The sequence below is a fragment of the Eptesicus fuscus genome, chromosome 4, assembly GCF_027574615.1.
Source record: "Eptesicus fuscus isolate TK198812 chromosome 4, DD_ASM_mEF_20220401, whole genome shotgun sequence".
NCBI lineage: Eukaryota > Metazoa > Chordata > Mammalia > Chiroptera > Vespertilionidae > Eptesicus > Eptesicus fuscus.
Window position 1 is genome coordinate 26,250,529 of NC_072476.1, and position 16,079 is coordinate 26,266,607.

General features: G+C 46.2%; 1 protein-coding gene across 1 annotated transcript in view; it reads left to right on the plus strand.

Moving 5' to 3' along the window:
- Positions 1-690: 690 nt before the first annotated feature.
- CALN1 (calneuron 1) overlaps positions 691-16,079 on the plus strand; it is a 380,146-nt gene continuing 364,757 nt past the window's right edge. The window contains exon 1 of the mRNA XM_054714819.1: positions 691-813. Coding sequence (XP_054570794.1) covers positions 691-813 — 123 coding nt within the window. The remainder of the gene's footprint in view (positions 814-16,079) is intronic.

The following is a 16,079-nucleotide window of genomic DNA, read 5'->3' on the forward strand; positions in this document are numbered from 1 at the left end:
GAGATGGTGACATCCAAGGAATGCAGAGGCTCCCTCCGTGTGGGAAGCAAGTCTGGACTGGAGACACAAAGGGACTCTGGTCCTGGATGCTCTTTGCTTTGTCTCAGGAAGTTAGGATGACACTGCCTTGGGATCATGAGTAGCAGCCCAGGCTTAGGAGCTTTGGCAAGGTTCTGCTCCGTAAGGCAGCTATCCCTAACTCTGCCCCCAACTTTGTTTCTGTGGCTCTGTTGATGCCAACGGCAAGGAAACAAATTATGTTGGCAAGGAGCTGGGCTTTCTTGCGAGTTGCAATCACGTTGGTGGCTGTAGCTCTCTCCGCATCGCTTCTACTACAGCAGTTCCCACGGGAGTGTGAATGGAAAAGTACCTGTAAATATTAAGGTTGGTTCCAAAGGCACATTACTGTTTCATTGTGTAATACCCTCTGGTGACATTGAGGCCTTATTAATAACTAAACAACTGTCACGACTGTAATTATATTTCTTGCGTCCGGATTGTTTCCACCATTGTCCTGTTTAAACACGGAAGGGAGGGTGTGAATTATTTAGGCAACTGACTGAGTAAATGATCAACCAGCACTGTGCAGGCAGTAAGTTTCTGTCAACTCCTTACAGAGCCTCAGTGTCACCGCTGACGTTCCCTTGATGTGCTCACAAATCTCTCTGAGAACATCGCCCTGGACCCCCGATGCGGCTGCCCGAGCAACCTGGAGAGGGGAAGCCTGAGCATGAGGAAAAGGGGGGCAGAGGAGCCCCTGGAGGGGGAGAGGAGCCGCCGAGGAGCCAGGCCCCCGACTTCCCCACTTGGCAAGTCTTCTCCCCCCAAACCCCCTGGAGAAATGAGCTTTCTCACGTGTTTGCTCAGGATTGATTGTGTTCTGCCCTCAGGTAGGGGGTGGTGCGGGGGCTGGGAGTCTTTGCTGCTGAGTGTGGGGGGAGAGGAGACCTACAGACAGGACATCTGGGAGGGGTCCTGAGGGGACATATGTCTAAGCTGGGTACAGAGATGAAGTCCTGAGTCTGACAGGTTCAAGGTGTGTGGTGGGTGAGGGGATGGGTTTGCAAGCTGACTCTCTCAGGTGCTGGTTGGGTTGGGGTGATGCTGGTGGTTAGAAAAGCAGCAACAGATATCATTTAGAGAGTGGGACTGTGTGTCAGCATCGGAGCGGGAGTGTCGCATAGGTAATTTCAACAAATCCTCATAATAACCCCGCAAGGGTGTCATTAACACCGTTTTTACAGGAGAAAAGTAAGACAGACATTAATCAACTCGCTCCAGATCGCACAGGCAAAGGTAAACCTGTGATTCCAGCCACGGATCTCTGAATCCAAAACCGAGGTTCCTAACCACTGGGAAACCCAACCCCTCACTTACAGGTGAGGGGGTCAGTTCAGGGGGAGGGGGTCTCATGTTACCAAGCCACAGGCTTCCCTGGCTTTGACCCTGCTTTCTTTCTTCTCCTTGGAGACATTCATGGCTGCATAAACTTAAGAGGAATTTCAACTCTGGGTGGTTTTGTATAGAAGGAAATTTTGATCTGTGATGCTGGCATTGAGGAGTTGGTCTGTGCTGAGTCCTATAAATGGTTATGTTCTGAATGGTCTCCTTAAGGCTGTTGGAATGGAATCGCCAGTACTTTCTGCCACCAACTCCTCATGGTGGCCGGATGTGTTGCTGGTGGGAGCCATGAATTTAAGTTTAGGCTTAGGAGGGGAAAAAAAGAACTAGTTTCTGACTGTATCTCCTGATTTTTAGAAATTTCTCCCTGGAGGGGCTGGGCCCAGCACAGGAGGCTATAAGCGTCTATTTAGAGCCATTGTCTGGGAACTCAGAGGTGGGAGCTGGTGAGATCCCTGGCCCAGGGCATGCTGACCTGTGGGTGAGCCCTTCTCGTCTACTCTGAGGAAAGGTCTGGAAGAGGGCGACATGAGCTGGAAGGGACACATGCTGCAGGGCGGCTCAGCGTGAGGTCTGCTCAGCAAGGTTGGTCAGGGACCAGAGCAACCTGGGCGGGGCCTCCTCAACCCAGCTCACCCTTTCCAAGAGAGGAGCCTGGTAGGAGGCATGGTCTAGTTCAAGGGTAAAGTTCCCAGTTGGCCTTTCCTCAGGCTGGCATAAGTGACAGCATCCTGGGCAATTGTCCTGGGAAAGGGGGGCATGTTGAGGAAAAGAGGTAAGGACTGGGGTGACAGATGTTTCTGCATGTCCCACAGAGGCTGTAACAAATGACAAACATGGCAGATGCCACAGGGAGAAAGGACAGGTTTCTACCTTAGTGGAAATGAAGGTATCATACAGCAAACAGACAAAGAAGTCTAATGGAGTTAGATAGACCGTTTTTGCTCAATATACTCTCAAATTAAAAAAAAAATGTTTTTCTATTTGTTCCTGTAACTTTGGGATTTAGAATTTTGGGGTCAGACTGTGATGGACATGAATTAGGCAATTTAGTTTCACCCGTCTTTGGGAGTAGCACTAGCCCAATTGGAATGAATCAAACCATCAGCTTCTCCTTGGGGCATTAACTCCTTTTGGACCCAAGGCTGAGGGTCTCTAGGGCTTCTGGCTTGTTCCCTCACACAATCAACCTCCCTCCCTCACATTACACTTTTGCGTACTCCTTCCTTGGGAGCATACCCACAAAGATTTCTTGGTGCAGTGGGCAGGGAGATACAGGTAAAAAGGAGGGTTGGAATGAGGCCATGAGAGGGAGTCCTGTTTTGATGACCTCAGCGCCAGGGATTGGAGAGGAGGGGAAGAAATACAGCTCATTTGGAGCATGGTCCCACATCAGTTTCCAGCAGTGAGGTCTCTCAGAGCAGCGGTCGCCAACCTTTCGGACCTCACGGACCACCAGTGGTTCGTGGACCACCAGTTGGCCACCGCTGCTCCAAAGGTTTCCTCAGAGTACATTGCCTCCCTGTCCTTCAGTCCCTTGGCTGGGACCTCCTTCAGCTAAAGCACAGGCTGGGTGCTGGGTCAAGCCTACAGAGCATCAGGGGCCTCCTCAGATCTCAAGCCCTCTGGGCAGTTGCCTAGGTGGCTGTGCCTGGCGTGGGCAGGGTGGGCAAAATTATAAAGTAAGGAGTCTCTTCAACGTGTCGCATCTTCCCACTGGATCATTTTCACATCTCCTCGTACCATTTTGGTTGCAAGTAACAGAAGTCCAGTAGAGCTCTCCTAAGTGAAAAGATAGACCTATTAGAAAGACTTCGGGCAGGGGTTGGGAGAGGTGTCTTATAGAATACAAGGCCTAAAGGATGGATAACCCATCAGCCTAGAGGGATTTTGAAAACCAAATAAAGCTGCTCCTCTCTACCTGTCCACACTTCTCTGACTATATGCAAATTATTCTTGTCAAAAAGCTCCCAATTTGTCTTCCAGGCTTGGCTGGGAATCAGTATTGTCTCAATTCCAAATTCCCCATGAACAGACTCATTGCTGCCCACTCCTGGTCAAATAAATAGTATCCAGGATAGGAGAGGCAGAGGTTATGAACATGGCTGCTTCCACTATAAATATGTGGATGGATAAGGGGAGAGGCAATGGCTAGAGTGGTGGGGCACTTCTTCACCACAGTTCCTGGAATATTGGTTTTGTATTCCATTCTGGAAGTTGGTTGACTATCTATTAGTGCTGATAAGGTGCTTACTATTAATGTTTTAAATTGCAGCCTTTAAAAGAAGGTGGTCCCTGCGAGACCCAGAGGACTATCACTGGTGGAACAAGCACAGTGGGGTGGATAAGCACAGTGGGCCGGGGCCTCTGCAGGGGAGTGTGGAGAGAGACCTCATACAGAGGGCGGGGACTGGAGAAGAAAGACCTACTCCCAGCCTTCCTCCCAGCTGTTCTCCTCCTGCTTCTCAGCTCAGAGGATTGCAGAATCCCCCAGACTGTCTTTTCCTATGTCTTTGCCAAGGTGTGGCCATGTCTGCAGGAGATAACTCATAGATGGGGACCTCTTTCTTTTCTACTTCTTTCCCTTAAGAGTCTCCCAAGTGCACACAACAATGGAGCCCCGACTTGTCTCGGGCCTGCCAAGGTGCCAGCTTCTCAATCTGGTGACCTGAAAGGATGGTCTCCCCCTTTTGTCCAGACTATTGGATCTGGGGTGTTCTTTGGGTCAAGTATGGAGCTAACTTGTGGATGGTCAGTAGGCCCAGGAAGCCAGCTAGGAGAGTGTCCCCAGGTAATTGAGAGATGCCCAGGTGGCTTCATCAAATTACAATTAAATAAACAACCCTACTAGTATGGTGCTGCTCCAACCCAATCCAAAGGAAGCTTTTCTAATATGGGGAGAAATGGATGTGCACTATTGATATATGAGCTAAGAATAGCTCGTGTTCCAAACAAAGTGTTTTTTAGTATTTTGAAATAAAAATGTGTAGACAAAGCAAAGAATTAGAATGCATGACTCATTGCTGATTCTGAAAGCAATAGAAATTCAAAGGGAATTATTCTCTTCCTATTTCTCCCTCCCACCCCTGTTCTGAATAGCTTATAAAAAGAGTCTCTACATAAACAGGACCTATAAACTCCTCCATGATTTAAGGTTCAGCACAGTGAGAGGCAGGAGGAACTCAACCTTTATTGCTTGGTCACTAAGCTGGACTCCCCACTAGACTGGAATCATTTATCAGAGTCCTCCATGGCTTGTCCATCCTCATTTCTCCTCCTGTCTTCCATTCTTTGGACCCACTGTGGCCACTGCTCCTCCCTCCCCCAGTGCTTGGCTCTGCTAGACCTCAGCAGACTCAACTCATCAGCCTTAACAAGGGTGTTTCATCAATAAGCATTAGCTCTATGGGCTATGTCTTAGGGGAGAGTACAAACTGTATGGTATTATAGCAGGATGCAGGATGTGGGCATCTCCATCAACTCACTGCGTAGTCTCAAGCTCATTTGTGTGTTGAATGGAATGGTTGGGCCTCATCAGTGGTGTTTAGTTCTTTTTTTGTTTTGTTTGTTTTTTTGCTCACAAACACCTTTTAAAAATAAGTCTTATGGGGAATCCAATACTTAAAACAAGGAACAGCAAGATGTTTCACTTGAAGGAACTATTGGTCAACCTTCATGGCATGATTCCTTAAGAAATGTGTAAAAGTCTTACCTCTGACCTCTCCTTGCTGTCTCCTTTCATTTTGACCAATCTCATGCTCCTTGAATACTTACCAGCTTGTTCAGTCTTATATCTGCCTCAAGTCTTGATGTCATATGGGGAAGCTGAGATGATCATGTGGATGACCAAGCAACATTTTCACCTCATGTTGCCTCAGCTTTAACTCTATGACTTTCTTTCCTCTTGACTTCTACTCCCACGGCTTCCACCTTGCTCCTGTTACCCTCTGGAGTAACCCACCTCTGAGAGCTCACACTGCAATACTGCTCTCTTTGACAATCTTCTCTATAGCTGTTTACCATTGCTAGTCCTATTTTGGGATGAGTAGCATACTGAGAGCAAATCCTATATGAATATGGGACACGGATAGTTGACCCTATGTACTCATAGCCTTCAACTCCAATAGGTCTTCAGTGTTGGCTCAGTAGTTCTTCTAGTGGTCAGGTTCCTCCCCATTCTCTACCATGACTGTTTCAACTCCTACCCATTCTTCTAAAAATGATGTCACTTCCTCATTCACACGAAATACAAAGGTCCCAGGAAGAAAATTCTTCATCTTCCTGACCACCATCTCTGTCATCTTTTCTTTATTCATGTCCCTCTTCACCTCTCCATGCCCATCATTGTGGAGGAGAGGACCCCTCTCCCAGTCCAAGGACTATCTGCCACATGTGCTTGCATATCTGTTTCCCACCATCCCCTCTTAAGGGACCTATTCCATCAAATATGCTTCCTCTGTTATTCTTCAACTTCTTGTTCTTCCTCTAAGCACAAACATTTGTTCTAATGTCACTCATCTTTTTTTTTTTTTAAAGCAGATACAAAATTTTCTTCAAACTTTTTGAAAAATTGCCTACACATGTTTTATTTCTTCCCCTTTCATTTGCTTTTCACCCCTCACTCACTGAAATCTGGCCTCTGCTTCCATCAGTCCACTGCTCATATTCTGACTGGAACAAGGGATAGTGTTAGAGCAGAAGGAGCAATGCCAAGGAATGGGCCAGTTCAAAATTTAGCTCATCATCAAAATTTATCTACTGAGTTTATAAAATCTATATGTGCTTATCTGCCTACTGAGTCAGAAGCTTTCTCAAGCAGGACCTGGAAATCTGTTGCCACCAATTCCCTTCTCATTGGGAACTTCACTGACAGCCCTGCCAAGTCCCCAGGGGTCCAGTCAGCAGGGTCTCTGCCATCACGATGCCACACCAACAATTGCATTTTGCTCACTCTTGTCACATTGGCCAAATCTTTCTCCTTTATCTTTCCTCATCAGTTCCAGCCATCCAACTGGAATTTCAAGTGATCTTAGCTAAGAAACATTTAATCACTCTTCTGGAGATTTTCTGACCCTGTCTCTTGGAAATCTGCCTTTCACCCAGGACCCATTCACTTCCTTTGTGCTTCTTCTAAGGCAACGTGTTACAAATTGATGATCCTCAGAACATCAATGTAAACAAATATCCTCTAAAAGTGCTTCACAGTCAGTAAAATTCAGATGATGCTCTAGAGCTACATCTTGGAGAATATCAATGCACATTAAAATCTTAGTGATGCCCTCCAGCAGAGAAAATGGCTTCTCTTTGGCTGACTCAGCTTTTCCAAACACAGTTTGAGCCAGGAACATTGGGTGTGAGTGAGGCTGTGTGTGTGTGTGTGAAAGCTTAGAGACCACATATTAAGTGTTGATTCCATCTTCCTAGGACATAGCTATTCTCAGATCAATGCTAACAATGAGTAACTGACAGCCTCTAGGCCCAGTGGATGGTTACCCTGGTATTCATTCAAACTCCAGTAATTGGTATACAAGGCTGTGTGTCGGTTGTTGGGGATAAAGCAATGAATACTGCAGTTTATAGGCTCATGAAAAAGATAGATTAGTACTCATATAGAGTTCATGTGTTAAGATAAATTCATGCGCAGGGTGTGCCTAGGAGCATGTCAAAGGACACACACACACACACACACACACATACACACTGTTTTATAGCTCCAGGGTACATCATCTATATATATAAAAGCCTAAGCAACCAAAGGACTGAATGACTGAACAACCAGTTGCTATGACATGCACTGACCACCAGGGGACAGACGCTCAATGCAGGAGCTGCCCCCTGGTGGTCAGTGCATTCCCACAGCCAACCTCCTGCAGTCCCTCCCCCTGTACAGCCAGCCTCTCTCCCCACCCCCCCACTGGCCCGATCACCAGCCAGACTGAGGGACTCCACCCATGTATGAATTCGTACACCAGGCCTCTAATTAACTTATAAAACAAGAATATGATGTGAGTAGTACTCCATGAAGTTATGGATTATAAAAGGATGGATATATATCCATCCAAATATGAATTGTTTGTTGTTTTAATAACAACATGTGGTCATATTGCTCTACAAGGTGTTTCAACTCAAGAATTTATTACCAACATCCTTTTGCATTGCATCATGATTTATGTAAGCAGTTCGATATTGATGGTTATTTAGGTCACTCTGTTTGCTTTTACAAGCAGGGCTGCAATGAGCATCCTTGTATATTTATCCCTATAAACTTGTACAAGTATACCTAAGTATAAGTTTTCTAGAAGTAAAATTTCTGGGTCAGAAAGCATCCACATTTTTTTCTTTTGCTAGATTTGCCAAATTGCTCCAGAATTATTATCTAAGGTAGGGCTTCTGAGGACAGGGGACACTGGCGTGGAGGGGAAGGAGGCTTACTTTCCGCATGATTCTTCCAATAAAACACCACGAACTGAGGCTTAACATCAATATTAATAAGTATTTCTTTAAAAGCACTTCCTGGTCAGGCACCCAGTTGGCCCCTGGGAACCAGATATCTTTGGAAGAGCTTTGGGCGTCAGGATTCCACATGCCTGTCCTTCTGGAATTTGCACGGGGGATACAGCCACGGGGAGAGCCTACATAGCATCAGAGATAAACAGGATGCATGTTCATGCAATGTCCATGTCACCTCTCGCCAGGCAGTCTAAGCCAGTCTAATATTCAAGCAAAGCCTAGTATGTTATGGTGCAGAATGCTAGTTTTTAAGACAAAATGTTGGACTTTAAAAGTGGTGTCTTGCTTGCAGGGGATTTTTTTGGGCTATGACCACATAATTCTCTATCATTAGAAGCCCTTTAATGGAAAAATTTAGAATCACTGGGACAGGCCATATTCAACTAGTACATTCCTTGTGTTTGTGTCAAATTTTAATCAGGGCATTTTGATCCTATTGAGAAAGTGAGGTGGGGGGAGGGGGCGGCGGGGGGGGGGGGGGAGACAGTGGCATTCATGCCCTAATAGACTTGCTGTTCGCAGAAGACAGCACTTTACCTCAAGTTCAAGTCAGTCCTGCCCATCACAGAGTCCAAAAGGAACTGGAGAGACATGGAGGCTCCTCCCCTCTGTCTCCCCTGGGAACCGAGTCCAGCTCTCTGTCCATGGTCCACACATCTGGCCATCGCAGGAGCCTTTTTCTCCTGAACCTCTCTTGTCTCTTGGTCCAGCTACCATTGCTTTGTAGTGAACCACCCCAAACTCAGTGGCATAAACCAGCAAACATCTTATGCTCACGGAGTCTCTGCGTCAGGAATTCAGTGCGGATGGCTTATTTGCCCCACGATGTCTCGTGTCTTTGTTGGAAAGACTCAGATGGCTGGGGGCTGGGACCATGTGGTCACTTGTATGCTTGATACCCGGGCTGGGCTGACTGAAGGATCACCTTAGCTGGGACCATCTCCCTCTGACTTCTCCATGAGGTGTGTGCATCTCACAGCATGGCATCTGGGCTGTAAGATGGGCGTCCAAGGTGAACCTTGCAGGAGGACCAGCTGGGACCTGGTTGGCCTTTTATGACTTCACCCTGTACGCATCACCTCTGGTATATTTTAGTGGTCAAAGCCATCAAATCCTCCTAGATCCAGGGGGTAGATGCATAGATAGCACCTCTCAGTGGGGAAAGGTTCAAAAATTTTAGGACAACGTAGTAAAAGTACACTTTCCCTTCCTGGATCCTGGGTCCTCAGCCACCTGCTCCAGGTGATGCACCCCTTTCAGCACCTTCTGGTTTCCTGCTGGCTGGTGTGGGAGAATAGGATGCTGGGTAGTCAAGATAAGGGGTCTTTCCAGTGACCTGAGAATCCTGTGGATAGCTTGGAACATTATTATGTTAGAACAGTGGTCGGCAAACTCATTAGTCAACAGAGCCAAATATCAACAGTACAACGATTGACATTTCTTTTGAGAGCCAAATTTTTTAAACTGAAACTTCTTCTAACGCCACTTCTTCAAAATAGACTCGCCCAGGCCGGGGAATTTTGTGGAAGAGCCACACTCAAGGGGCCAAAGAGCTGCATGTGGCTCACGAGCCGCAGTTTGCCGACCACGGTGTTAGAAGAGTATTTGTCTCCTTAAATTATTCTAACCTGGCGTTCCCGGAGGAGGAAGGGCGGGGAAGAAGCACCCGTGCGGGCACATTAGGAACTTCAGACACCGGGGCTGGGACAACCAGGACAGGTTTCCAGGGAAAGTGGTAACAAAGCACATTCAGGAGAGGGAGTGGCCGAGTCACGCATTTCCTTACGCAGTGGTGCGCTCCACAGCTCCGGGGCGCTTAGGGAATGTAACTAATGGGCTGGGTCTCACAGACCTTTGACGGGACTTATTTAAGGGAAAGCAGTCACTAGTTCCCCTGTGCTGCTGTTATTCAAGTGCTGAATAACAGGGGAAACAGCTGGGCATCAGACCTGTACTGAGTCTATCCGCCCTGCAGCCGATTCTGGTTACCTGCTCCCACCCACAGGCTCAGCACCACCTCAGCCCTGTGCAGCCTCACTCCAGTCCACGCTGCGGACTCCGGGACCCCCATCTTCTTTCTCTCCATATGCAGCAGCCAAGTCCCAGTCTCGGGGGGCGGGGAGGGGTGCTGGAGAGAAAGCTCAATTTCCTCTGCTGTGCTGTGTCTCCATTCCCCACAACACCACTCACACACAGCAGATATAGATAAATCTCAGATTTTACCGAACGCTTGGGAATAACCGGGGAATTGAAATGTAGGAAGAAATCACAATATACGGAGCCATCATCTTAGAGTGAGAAAAATAAAAATCTTCTTAAGGGGTCTTCCCATGCATAGATCCCTTTGCCAGCCTGGTGAAGCCTGTGATTTTATGTTCTTAAATGCATGTAATAGAGTAGTTAAGGCAACCACAAAGGAAATCAATTTAAGCACAGTGTTAAAATATTAAACAAAACGAATGTGTGATATAATAATACATGTGCTTCTTTGTTGATGCGTTAAATAACGCGGCCCAGCAGTGGTGTAATAACTATCGTAATTTTGAGGTGCTGGAGTGGAAGGGTAAACAACAGTGTGAAATAATGTGCGGTGGCGGTAACCTGATAGGAATAGATTGGTGGCAAAGTCACAGTGCAGCTAATTCCACGGTGCCCGTGGCTTGCGCTGATAATAAAACCCCCACACATGCTAGATTCCATTTGGAGGTTTATGAAAATAAAGGTGTATTCTTTCCCATTCAAATTCATGGACCCCTTGAATCCTATGCTCAAGCCCCCAAGGTCCCTCAGGACCCCTGTCTGGTGTATTTTTCAGCCGCGTTCCCAACCTCAGTGGCAGCCCAGCCTTCTCTCTTTCTCTTTTAAAAAAATATATTTTTATTGATTTCAGAGAGGAAGGGAGAGAAAGAGAGAGAGAGAGAGAGAGAGAGAGAGAGAGAGAGAGAGAGAGAGAGAGAGAGAGATCAATGATGAGAGAATCATTGATTGGCTGCCTTGTGCATGCCCCCCATTGGGGATCAAGCCTGCAACCCAGGCATGTGCCCTTGACCGGAATAAAACCCAGGACCCTTCAGTCCACAAGCTGATGCTCTATCCACTGAGCTAAACCAGCTAGGGTAGCCCTGCCTTCTCTTGCTCAAGCCAGTGCTCCTTTCCCAAGCTTTCCTAGGAAAATCTCCATCCCTCCTTAAGATACTGGACACCCCACTACTGGATCCATCTCCCTCTGACTTCCTTTCCCACAGGGACAATCCGTAGAACTCAATCCACTCTGTCCGTAGGCAATAAGTATGATATTCTGGCGAGGTGTCACGCTGGTGTGTGTTAATATTAATAAGACTAAGCCCGAGTCAGGGACTTCTTTACCCCAGGTCAGAACAAGAGGGACTGGACCTCTTAGGGAGACAGCAGGCTTCAAAACCAACCCTCCCAGGCAGAGAAAACTTGCAAGATTAAAGGTGCAGACCTCTGAATTCTTCTCCTGTGTAAGGAGGATCCCTCTGACCACCTCTCAGGTGTAAGGGTGAGGCTGGAGCCAGGAAGAAGGAGCATATAACACAGCAGAAGTAAAGGAAACTTCTCTCCATCTTCTGGTGGGAGGTTAGAGGGAGAAGGACAAAGGATAAGGAGGTAGGAGAGTTGGAAGGATGTTCTGCTTCCACCTCTCTCTCGGCACCCAGGGACAGGGGCTCCTGCCTCACCCCTCCATGGGGACTGTGGGAGCCCACCAGACAGGCACCTGTCTCAGGATGCTGCCTCTGGTCTTGCTAAATGTGTGGAAAGTAGAGAAAGGTAGCTCCCGAGTCTCGCTGTGGGGCAGGCACTGAATGGAGAGCTTGCGAGTCTGCTGTGTGGGCACAGCAAGGTGTTTGTAGAAAGGAGGGTGGACACTCTGCTCCCTGGCCAGACCTGGATGGAGGGCACCGCAGAGACCCAGGGATGTGCAGCCAAACAGAGCAGAGAGGAATCACTTAGTAAGGGCAGGCACCAGGGCTCCTGAAAGCATTGCGCATACTAGAAGGAGCCCAAGTCACCAGTTCCAAGCTTCAGGTTTGGAGGCCAGCAGGACACTCGTGACTGTGTGACAAGACGTATCACCCTGGGAGATGATATGAGAGACTAGACATTCTTTAAAGTAAACTTTGTTTATGGGGGAACATTTTTAGATTTACAGAAAATTTGAGAAGATAGTAGTACAGAGTTTCCACATACCTAACACTCACGTGTTACAATGAATGAATCAATATTGATGCGTTATTGTTAACTAGGGTCCATACTTTATTCAGATTTCCTTAGGTTTTCTCTAAAATCCTTTTCCTCTCCCAGGATCTCATCCAGAATATGACATTACCTTTAGTAGTCACACCTCTTTAGGCTCCTCTTCGCTGAGTCAGTTTCTCAGACTTTCTTTGTTCTTGATGACCTTGAAGTTTTGAGGAATACTGGTCAGGTATCTTGCAAAATGTTCTCAATTGGGATTTGTCTCATGATTGCATGGGGCTTATAGGATTGGGGGCAGAAGACCACAGAGGTAAGGTGCCATTTAAAAAATGTATTTTTATTGATTTCATAGAGGAAGGGAGAGAGAAAGAGAGAGAGATAGAAACATCAATGATGAGAGAGAATCATTGATTGGCTGCCTCCTACATGTCTGCCACTGGGGATTGAGCCCACAACCCAGGCACGTGCCCTGACCAGGAATCGAACTGTGATTTCCTGGCTCATAGGTCGATGCTCAACCACTGAGCCACACCAGCCAGGTGGTAAAGTGCCATTTTCATTACATTGTATCAGGGGTACATACTACCAATGTGACATCACTGTTGATGTTGATCAACCTGCCTGAGGTAATGTTTGTCAGCATCGTCCACTGCAAAGCCACTAATTTTCCTCTTTCCTTGGTGTCCTCTTTTGAAGAAAGTCCCTTTGCACAGACTACACTTAAGAAATGAGGAGGGCAGAGTAACAACTAAACTACTTGGAATTCTGTACGGGGGATATTGTCTCTGCCCTATTCATTTGTTTAATCATGTATTTACACATGTATGGATTCATGGATATTTATATTTTGGGTAATAAGCCATTTCAACGTTGTTTTGTTGCTCTCATTGCCGTCGCCTTGGCCATTGGGAGCTCTTGGTTTCTGTGTTTTGAGCACGTCCTTACTTTCTGGCACTAGAACATGTTCCAGGCTCTAGAATACGCTCCAGGCTCATCTTGTGTATTTCCTGTCCCAGTTCCCTGGCCTGGTTTCCTTTAAGAGAATGGTATTAGAAACCAAGATCTGAACACTAAGTGTGTTTGATGTTACTGTGGTATTATTGCTTCTAGGCCCACTCAGCTGACAGAACAAGGAAATATACATGTGTGTATTAACACCTATGTATATACCCATATCTATACGTGTTTCTATATGTAACCATCTGTATTGAGATAGAAATATACATGGATTTATACTGATGTCTCCAACTCTAATCCATTTCCACATGTATCATTCTAGCATCCTCCCCTACTTACTTGTAAATTCCCCCTCTAACAGTGAGAAAACTGGCTCCCATATCCACCATCTATTTACACATTTGGTCCTTGAACATTGCAGGGTTTAGAGGCATTGACCCCCATGTAGTTGAAAATCCATGTATAACTTTTGACTCCCCCAAAACTTAACTACTAATAGCCAACTGTTGACCTGAAGCCTTGCCGATAATATAAACAGTGGAATAACGTACATTTTGTATGTTATATGTCTTATGTACTATATTCTCATAATACTAAGCTAGAGAAAACAAAATGCTATTAAGAAAATCATAAGGAAGAGAAAATACATTTACAGCATTTACTAAAGAAAATCCACATGTAAGTGGACCCCCTCAGTTCAAACTGTATTGCTCAAGGGTCAACTGGACTTGATTGTTTAATTGCAGCACAGATGTAGAGCAGTATCAGAATTGCTAACACCCACCTGGGAAAACAACTTCATCAACTATTCTTATGTATCGTTCCTTTGCCCTTAGTTTTACAGAATCCACTCATTGCCAAAGTAACTTATGTCAGCACCCCCGACACTGCTCCCTTCCGTGAGGTTATTTCATACACTGTAATACAGATTAATTGGCTACATTCTATGTTTCATCCTGGGATTCTACTGACCTGCTCAATGGCTTTTAAAATTTGCATACATTAAGGTTCACTCAGAGCTGAAGTTCAGTGGATTTTTGCCAAATGCATAGTCATGTATCCACAATTACAGTATCATGTGGAATAGTTTCTCTGCTCTAAAAAATAACCTGTGCTTCACCTATTCAACCTTCTCTTTTACCCCTAAACTCCAGAAACCTGTGATCTATTTATGTCTCTATAATTTTGCCTTTTCCAGAATATCATGTATTCAAACCACACAGTATGTAGCTTTACAGATTGGCTCCTTTTACTTCCATGTATTCATTTAAGATTCATCCAGGTCATTTTGTGGCTTGATACCTTATTTGTATTGCTGAATAATATTCCATTTTATAGATGTACCACAGTTTGTTTATCAGTTCCCCTCATAAGGACTTCTTGGTTCCATCCAGTTTTTGACAAATATAAATAAAGCTGCTATAAATGTATAAGTTTCTATATACTTATATGGATTTATAAATAAACATCCTATATAATAAATGAGTAATATGCAAATTGACCATCACTCCAACACACAAGATGGCCGCCCCCATGTGGTCAAAGATGGCTGCCCCCATGTGGACACAAGATTGCTGCAACAAGATGGCCTGCAGGGAGTTGGGAGAGACCAGGCCAGCAGGGGAGGGCAGTTGGGGGGGACCAGGCCTGCAGTGGAGGGCAGTTGCGGGGACCAGGCCAGCAGAGGAGGGCAGTTGGGGATGACTAGGCCAGCAGAAGAGGGCAGTTGGGGGGGACCAGGCCTGAAGGGGAAGGGAGTTGGGGGGATCAGGCCTGCCGTGGAGGACAGTTGGGGAGGGACCAGGCCTTCAGGGGAAGGCAGTTGGGGGGACCAGGCCAGCAGAGGAGGGCAGTTGGGGGTAACCAGGCTGGCAGAGGAGGGCAGTTGGAGGGGACCAGGCCTGAAGGAGAGGGCAGTTGCGGGGGACCAGGCCTGCAGGGGAGGACAGTTGGGGGGAGACCAGGCTGGCAGGGGAGGGCAGTTACGGGCAATTGGGCTGGCAGGGGAGCAGTTAGGCATTGATCAGGCTGGCAGGGGAGTGGTTAGGGGGGATCAGGCTGGCAGGTAGAAGCAGTTATGGGCAATCAGGAAGGCAGGCACGCGAGCAGTTGGGAGCCAGCAGTCCTGGATTGTGAGAGGGATGTCTGACTGCCTGGTGGTATCGGGCCTAAACGGGCAGTCGGACATTTCTCAAGGAGTCCCAGATTGGAGAGGGTGCAGGCTGGGCTGAGGGATCTCCCCCCCCCCCCCCGTGCACAAATTTTGTGCACCAGGCCTCTAGTTATGCTATAAAGCTGCATGCAGATTTTTGTGGGGACGTAAGTTTTCAAATTAGTTGGGTGAAAATTTGGGAGTGTGATTGTTGGAAAGAATGGTAAGACTATGTTTAATTTTATAAGAAACTTCCAAACTATTTTCCAAGGTGGCTGCACCATTTTTGCATTCCCACCAGCAAGGAAGAAAGTCCCTCTTGCTTCACATTTCCACTAGCAACCGGTATTATCTTTTCAGCTTTGGGTTTTAGCCACACTAATGAGTATGTAGTAGTATCTCACTGTTTTAAATTTGTGTTTCCTAATGGCATATATGTGGAACATCTTTTCATGTGCTTGTTTACCATCTGTATGTTTTCTATGGTGAGGTGTCTGTTAAAACTTTCCTCCCTCCCCCCTTTTTCCCCATTAAATTGCTTGTTTTCTTATTGTTGAGTTTAATGATTTCTTTGTACAATTTGGCTATAAGTCTTTTATGAGATACAGGTTTTTCAAATATTTTCTCTCAATCTGTGGTTTATCTTTTCATTCTCTTAGCAGGGTCTTTTGCAGATTGGATTTTAATCCCAATGAGGTTAAATTTATCAACATTTTTTCATAGATCATGTTTTTGGCATTGTATCTAAAAGCTCATTATCAAACACAAGATCATCTAGATATTCTCCTATATTTTATTCTAGAAACATTATAGTTTTGCATTTTGCATTTAGGTCTAC